Raw genomic sequence first — 7,937 nt, 5'->3', positions numbered from 1 at the left:
TCCGCTCGGGCGTGCAGAGGCTCTGCCGCGGTGCCCCACGCCGGCGCCTCCCTGGCGCTGTGTGTTCGCTGCCGCAGTTGTGCCCCTAATTTCTCCTGCCAACTCGAACCCAAAACCACACATCCCTGACCCCAAGCTGTGGCTGCCACGGAGGCTCGGAGCATTGTCTCCACGCGAGTAACGCAGATTGTTAACCCGCGTCCACAGGACGGGCAGACGTTGCCCGAGACCCAGATCAGTTTACCGAAGTGAGTGCCGTGCAGGGCGGCGAGTGAGTGTTGCTCATGAATCATGTGGAGACGACTCACATAGGCGTTGTGTAGCAGAAACAATGGAAATAATAGTGTTTCCTGAAATAATTCTTTAAAAGTTTCATTTTAGGCCAGCGCGGCTCGCTAGGCTAATCCTCTGCCTGCGGCGCCGGCACACCGGGTTCTAGTCCCGGTCGGGGCGCTGGATTCTGTCCCGGTTGCCCCTCTTCCAGGCCAGCTCTCTGCTATGGCCAGGGAGTGCAGTGGAGGATGGCCCAGGTCCTTGGGCCCTGCACCCCATGGGAGACCAGGAGAAGTACCTGGCTCCTGGCTTCGGATCAGCGCAGCGCCGGCCATAGCAGCCATTTGGGGAGTGAACCAACGGAGGGAAGACCTCTCTCTCACTGTCTAACTCTGCCTGTTTAAAATAAAATAAAAAGTTTATTTATTTTTTTGACAGGCAGAGTGGACAGTGAGAGAGAGAAAGGTCTTCCTTTGCCGTTGGTTCACCCTCCAATGGCCGCTGCGGCCGGCGCACTGCGCTGATCCGATGGCAGGAGCCAGGTGCTTCTCCTGGTCTCCCATGGGGTGCAGGGCCCAAGGACCTGGGCCATCCTCCACTGCACTCCCGGGCCACAGCAGAGAGCTGGCCTGGAAGAGGGGCAACCGAGACAGAATCCGGCGCCCCAACTGGGACTAGAACCCGGTGTGCCGGCGCCGCAAGGCGGAGGGTTAGCCTAGTGAGCCGCGGCGCCGGCCAAAAGTTTTATTTTAACGTATTCAATGCTTCCTCCAGGAATTCCAAGGTGCTTGTAAAGTAGCAGGCATTCTGGAAGCCGGGGGCTGGCAGTTTTAAATAAATAATTCCCACTCTGTTCCTTTTTTTCGCCCCGTGAAGTGGCTGGCACCGTGGGGCAGTGATGTAGCTGCTCAGAGGTGAACGGTGTCCGTCTTCCCGTCTCGCCCTGCCTGGGAGGCTCTTAGATGGCGCAGGAGACGCTGACGGCACAGCATAAACATCAGAGAAATTTGCCACACTCAATATGGAGGGCAGGTTGTACAGGGAGCTGGCCCTGGGCCCTGGCCTGCCCTGACGGTCCCTCCTCTCCTCTTTCCGATTGGTGGAGACAGTCCCCTGTCTTTGTTGTCTGGGCTTCTATTGGCCACTTATCCAATCACTCCTGACGTCATCTCTGCTCTTTAGAACAAGTAAACAAACAAGTCTTGCTCCAGAGGAGGGCGGGGAGTGCCGGGAGCTATTCTCAGGCCTGGGCCAGGAGGGTTTCAGAGTGGACTCTCCCTAGATGGGCAGTGTCCTCCCGGGGCCTCGGAAGCTGTGGTGGCTCCCGGCTTCCCCTGCCCAGTGCCGCCCTGCGTCTGCACGGCCTCAGGAATCAGCCAGCCAGGGCGGGGGAGAGACTGAAAGCCACTCACAAGGCACGAGGTCACTTCTGGAGCCGGTGGGGCGGCCGGGCTTTGCTTGTTTGTGCAGATGCTGCCCATACGGGGTGCGCCTGGTGCGGCCGGGGGACCTCTCTCAGCTTTACGATGTTCCCTCCCCGGTAAAGGGTCTCCGTTTCTTCTGAGTGGTGGGAAGATGTCATTTGTTTCACATCTGCATTCTGAGAACTAGTGTGGCTACAGTTAACGTGATTTTTCTTTACGATTTAATTATTTTGACAGGCAGAGTGACACCCGGCGGGTCACTCCCCAGATGGCTGCATGGCGAGGGCTGATCCAGGCTGAAGCCGGGAGCCTGGACTCCCTCTGGGTTCCCTTGTGGATGCAGGGGCCCAAGCCCTTGGGCTAAGTCAGACGTGCGCTCGGCTGTGGGATGCCAGTGTCACGGCTGCAGCTTACCCCGCTGCGCCCAACACCGTGACTTCTGCGGCCGCCAGCTGAAAAGCCTGCCCTGTGTTCTGGTGGTTTCCTTAGCTGTGAGCTTCCCGGGACGCAGGGTGCTGAAGCCAAGGCTGTCTTGGGTCCGGTTTTCCTCGTCCTAGAGCACACACACCCTCCGCACTGCGCTTTGTGGGGGCACAGCGCTCCCTAAGGGACTGGAAGGTGTCTGCGTGTGAATCCAGCTCCCACGGCCCCACGGCACAGTCCCGTTCCGCACGAGGGGCACAGGCTCTCGCAGCCGGTCTGTTCTTTCCGTCACGTGTTGGGTGAGCACAGCCCGTCACGCCTCCCGTGTTCCAGGGGTTCCACCTCTGTCCCAGCTTGTGCTTGCCCTTCGCCCGCCCACTCCGGGCCCAGGACTGCTCCAGTGCCCTGCGGCCTCTGAGGCCCGGGTGCCCAGCACGCCAGGCCCCTCCTGTCCACGCCGTGCCTGGTGGAAAGTGCTCCCGTGCCTCGCCTGCTCAGTGTCCCGGGACAGCAGCTGTCCTGCCAGTGCAGAACATTGTTCCCTCAAGGTCCTGGCTAACTCCAGTCCTTGCTTTAATTTATAAGACAAATATGTATGCATATATGTAAAGTGGGGGCTGGCGTGGTAGGTTAAGTCTCCACCTGCGGCGCCGGCATATGGATGCCCATTAGTGTCCCGGCTGCTCCTCCTCTGACCCAGCTCGCTGCTGTGGCCTGGGAAAGCAGCAGGAGATGGCCCAAGTCCTTGGGCCCCTGCACCTGCCTGAGAGACCTCGAAGAGGCTCCTGGCTCCTGGCTTCAGATCAGCTCAGCTCTGGCCTTTGCGGTTGTTTGGGGGAGTGAACCAGCAAGTGGAAGATATCCCTCTCCCTCTCTCTGTAACTCTATCAAACAAATAAAATCTTAAGACATGCATATAGTTTATAGGACATATAGATCCTTTAATTGCATAATCAAGTTTGCACACAGGCTAGCACAGCTATTCTAAACATGGAAGTTTAGCCAGATTGTGTTGTGCCTTTCGTAAACTCCAAGCTCCTTTGGCCGGGAGCACAGCGTATTTTGTTAGATTTTGTATACCCGGCTCCTAGCAGAGTGTAGAAGGGGCAGACTTCTTTCTGTGATAAACTGAAGTGCAGGTGTGGCAAGGAATCCACGGATGCCCACAGAACGCAGCCCACGGCCGACTAAGTAAGTGCCAAGGTCCTTCAAAAAGCTTCTGGGAAAATGGAGTGAAAAAAATCCATGTAGCAGGGGCAAGAACTTCCGACCTCACGCATTGCTTCTTCAGAAAACCCGTTTTCCATGAGCTCTTTCTGGAGCCCCCGGTCTTTGGGGAGTTTGCCCTGTTTTCTGGAGCCCTGGTCTTTGTGGAGTTTGCCCTGTTTTCTGGAGCCCCCGGTCTTTGGGGAGTTTGCCCTTGTTTTCTGGAGCCCTGGTCTTTGGGGAGTTTGCCCTTGTTTTCTGGAGCCCTGGTCTTTGGGGAGTTTGCCCTTGTTTTCTGGAGCCCCTGGTCTTTGGGGAGTTTGCCCTTGTGTCTGCTGGGTGAGACACTGGAGCTTGCAGGCTCGCGCTGAAAATCCGCGCGTGTTCTCAGCGTGTGGGCTCGTCCTGTTTCCCACTTAGCCAACTTGTGGTCGGTAAACATTCCCGGGTCGTGTGGGTGTGAGCACCGCACGTGACAGCGACGTGCACCTGAGGCTGCTACCGGGGAAGGCAACGCCGTGGCAGGTGCCACTGCTGGGGCTATAGCCCAGGGGGTTTGCCACTACCGGGTACAGCCCAGGGGCCCCGTGCACGGAGGGTGCTACAGCTCCAGGGCCGTGCCACTGCCGGGTACAGCCCGGGGGTTTGCCAATGTCGGGGTACAGCCCAGGGGCCCCGTGCACGGAGGGTGCTACAGCTCCAGGGCCGTGCCACTGCCGGGTACAGCCCGGGGGTTTGCCAATGTCGGGGTACAGCCCAGGGGCCCCGTGCACGGAGGGTGCTACAGCTCCAGGGCCGTGCCACTGCGGGGTACAGCCCGGGGGTTTGCCACTGCGGGGTACAGCCTGGGGGTTTGCCACTGTCGGGGTACAGCCCGGGGTCCCCGTGCACGGCGAGTCCTACAGCTCCTGGGCCTTACCACGCCCTGGGCCACGCTCCTCCGGGGGACAGCGGGGGGCCGCTGCCTGGAAGGGGCCCTCGGGACGAGGAGCGGGGCGTGGGTCGTCGGCCGGCCGCGGGCTGGGAGGCCGGCGTACCTGCGGCGGAAGGCGGGGTGTGGCCCTCGGGCCGGGCGCACAGTGCTCGTTTGGTGACTTTCAGGTTTCCCAGAGCCACAGGCTCCGGAGGGTGTGCGGAGCAGGGAAGCCTCCGGTTCCCCGTGCTCCTGGGAGCGCCGGCGGCGGGCGGGAGGCCGGGGCGGGATGAGCGCCCGCCTCGCAGGAGCAGTCGGCGGTGCCCCTGGCGTGCGTGGAGCGCTGCGAGTGTGCACGGTCTTACGCCCAAGCAGCCGCACGCGGTCGTACGGCGGACGCATGGACACCGAAACCCTGGCCGCGCGGCGGGGGCCGAGGCGAGGCTTGCGAGCCACTCCAAAGACTCGCGCGCCAGCCGGTTGCCTAGGAGCCTCGTTAGCGCAGTAGGTAGCGCGTCAGTCTCATAATCTGAAGGTCGTGAGTTCGATCCTCACACGGGGCATCCGCATTGTTTTGTTCCCAGCATGCGCTGCTGTCTTGATGGTGGTTTCTAGTCCTTTCCTCGGGAGAGCGCAGACCCCACCCACCCCGGGTAGCCGCGCGGGGTGTCTCGCAGGGTCGCCGTTTTCCTGGTCTGCCCAGTCTGATTTATGGGGGGGGCGTGGCCGGCGCCCCGCTCCACCCCGTACCCCAGCCCGACGGGGCGTGGCCAGGCTCTGCGGCGCAGCTCAGCCCGGCGGGGGCGTGGCCGGCGCCCCGCTCCGCCCAGAAGGGGGCGTTCCCAGGCTCCGGGGGCGGGGTCGGCTCGGAGCGGGGCGGTGTCTGCGTGCCTCGCTCGCTGGGGCCTCCGCGCGTGCGCACAGGCGCGCGGCGTCCGGCCGGCACCGTCAGTCGGCGGCATGGCGGTGTGCGCTCGGCTCTGCGGCGTGGGCCCGTCGCGCGGCTGCCGGCGCCGCCAGCAGCGCCGGGGCCCGGCCGAGACGGCGGCGGCCGACAGCGAGCCGGACACGGACCCCGAGGAGGAGCGCATCGAGGCGTGCGCGGCGCCGCTGGCCGGGGTCGGGGGCGGCCCGTGCGCCGGCCCCTCGCCGCCGCCGCCCGCGCGCTGCTCGCTGCTGGAGCTGCCGCCCGAGCTGCTGGTGGAGATCTTCGCCTCGCTGCCCGGCACCGACCTGCCCAGCCTGGCCCAGGTCTGCACCAAGTTCCGCCGCATCCTGCACACCGACACCATCTGGAGGCGGCGCTGCCGGGAGGGTGAGTGCGCGGGCGCCCCGGGCCGGGGCTCTGTCGGGGCCGGCCGAGCCGGGCTGCGTGCTCGGGCCTCCGGCCGGCCCCGGGCGCGCGGGGCGGACGTCCCGCAGCGGCTCCCGCCGTCGCGCGCGCGCCCGCCCTGCGGCCCCGGAGGCAGCGCTGCCCCACTCCCGCGCGAGCCACGCGTGCGTCTCCACCCGGCGCTGTCGGCGTGCGAGGCTGCGGGGCTCGGAAGTTGGCGCGTCCCCGCGCGGCTCTGCAGGCTCCCCGGCCTCGCGTCCGCTGTTGGCGTGTGCCCCGCGCCGGGCCGGCCGGCCTGGCCTCGGGGGGCGGGGGGCGTGGGGAGTGCGGGCGGCCGGGTGCGGGCCCCGGGCCCTGGCAAGGCCTCACCCGCGCAGGCGTGGCTCCCGCGTGGGTCGCACTCCTTGAGAATTCCCTGGTGGTCTTTTTCTGTGGTTTTCCTGTTGGGGCGTTGTGTTGCAGATTTGTAGGAACTCTGAATGTCCGTGACACTGGTGTGGCAGGAAAAGTGGCTTTTTTTTTTTTTTTAAGCGTTCTAGGGTGGGGGCGGAGAGGTCCCACCGTGCTCCTCTCGGGAGCCCCGCCTTGCTCGCTCCCGGCACTTTGTCCCCGCTGACACCCACGCGCCGCTCGGCCCCCAGGCCTGGGCAGTGACGTCCCCGACCCTGTCTGGAGACTTGTGGCGTCCGGGACTCCACGCTGGGGACAGTGCACGGCAGAATTTGTGTGGACTCCGCGTCCTCAGCCAGGGGAGCTGAGCTGCGACTGCGGCTGGGGGAATTCTTAGAATTGCTAACGGAAGTAGAGGAGTGGGGACACGCGGGGCCCTGGTGGACACCGTCGCCAGGCAGCCAGGGAGCGGAACAGCACCGGTGAGGAGCAGGTGCAGCCCAGCATCCAAGCCCTGTGGGGCCTTCGGTCGAATTCGCTTAGTTCCTTCCTGCCAGCAGCCATCTCCGCCCGTGCCCAGGTCCCGTGTCACTGCCTCCCTTCCCTCTCCGGGAATCACCGCTGTCCTGGGTGCTGTGAGCGGTTCCAGGCCATGTGCGCGTGCGCCTGCCCGTCACCTGTGATGGTGTGTGCGCCTGTCCATCACCTGTGATGGTGCGTGCGCCTGTCTGTCACCTGTGATGGTGCACACACCTGCCCATCACCTGTGATGGTGTGTGCGCCTGTCGCCCGTGATGGTGCGCACACCTGTCCATCACCTGTGATGGTGCGTGCGCCTGTCCATCACCTGTGATGGTGCACACACCTGCCCATCACCTGTGATGGTGTGTGCGCCTGTCGCCTGTGATGGTGTGTGCGCCTGTCTGTCGCCCGTGATGGTGCGTGTGCCTGTCTGTCGCCCGTGATGGTGCGCACACCTGTCCATCGCCTGTGATGGTGCGTGTGCCTGTCCATCGCCTGTGATGGTGCAAACGTCTGTCCGTCGCCTGTGGTGGTGTGTATGCCTGTCGCCTGTGGTGGTGCGCACGCCTGTCTGTCGCCTGTGATGGTGCGCACGCCTGTCTGTCGCCCGTGATGGTGCGCACGCCTGTCCGTCGCCTGTGGTGGTGCGGATGCTGTCTGTCACTTGTGATGATGGTCCTTTAATTTGTGGAATGAGATCACACTGTAGGCGTCATTCTGCCTGTTTGTTTTTTTTTTTTTTAGCCTCTGTCAACTTGTGTTTGCCCATTTTATTACATTTAGTTTGGTCTTTTAAATTAGCTTATCTTATTTTTTTCATTGTATACAGTATGACATTCAACAACTTGATAATCTTTGGATGCGTATTTGTTTGGAAACTCCGCTGTGGGGCCAGCACGGTGGCGCCTGCCTGCGATGCGGGCGTCCCACGTGTGTGCCGGGACTCCTGCCTTCCCCACTTCCAGTTCAGCTCCCTGTCGAAGCGCCGGGGGAAGCCGGGGAGACGGCCCAAGCGCTTGGGCCCCTGCACCCACGTGGGAGACCCGGATGGCCCCTGCTCCCTGGGCCGTTTGGGGGTGGAACCAGCAGCCGAAGATCCCCCCCCCCCCCCCGTCTACCCCCTCTTTCTGTCTTCCTGCTTTCAGGTGAATACGTGTATCTTACAAAATCGTAGCAGGAGAGGAAAGTCGCACTGTGTCTGGAAGTGGTGTTGCTGGGGCGACGGCTGTGAGGGCTGGCTGGCTCCCGGGGGAGAGTTGCCTGTTTGCACACCTGGCCGCAGGACGTGCGTGGGCGACAGGGCGGACCCTAGGCGGGCAGGTGCGTGGTCACCAAGTAGCCGCCACGGCGACCCAGCACGCTCACTTTCCCAGTTGGTCCTGGGTCCGCTAAGTTCTGGCGGATGACCCTCTCTGACAGTTGGCCCAGTGTGGGTGCAGCACTGGTGTCGTCC

The 7,937-nt window shown here is 63.2% G+C and overlaps 1 protein-coding gene and 1 non-coding gene across 3 annotated transcripts in view; both read left to right on the top strand.

The window, feature by feature from the left end:
* Positions 1 to 4,729: 4,729 nt before the first annotated feature.
* On the top strand, positions 4,730 to 4,802 carry TRNAM-CAU (transfer RNA methionine (anticodon CAU)). The gene has a single exon. It is a non-coding gene; the product is annotated as a tRNA-Met (tRNA).
* Positions 4,803 to 5,082: 280 nt separating this feature from the next.
* Positions 5,083 to 7,937, top strand: part of FBXO31 (F-box protein 31) — a 46,007-nt gene continuing 43,152 nt past the window's right edge. The window contains exon 1 of one of the 2 annotated variants that reach the window (XM_070061883.2): positions 5,083 to 5,554. In XM_070061883.2, the coding sequence (XP_069917984.2) occupies positions 5,200 to 5,554 (355 nt within the window). In that variant the 5' untranslated portion in view covers positions 5,083 to 5,199. The remainder of the gene's footprint in view (positions 5,555 to 7,937) is intronic. The other variant, XM_070061884.2, reaches the window with a different exon arrangement.

This window comes from Oryctolagus cuniculus, chromosome 18 (genome assembly GCF_051225735.1).
Source record: "Oryctolagus cuniculus isolate XC-2025 breed Fujian yellow rabbit chromosome 18, ASM5122573v1, whole genome shotgun sequence".
Taxonomy (NCBI): Eukaryota; Metazoa; Chordata; class Mammalia; order Lagomorpha; family Leporidae; genus Oryctolagus; species Oryctolagus cuniculus.
The sequence above is the reverse complement of the archived record's forward strand: the minus strand, read 5'-3'. Positions and strand labels throughout refer to the sequence as shown.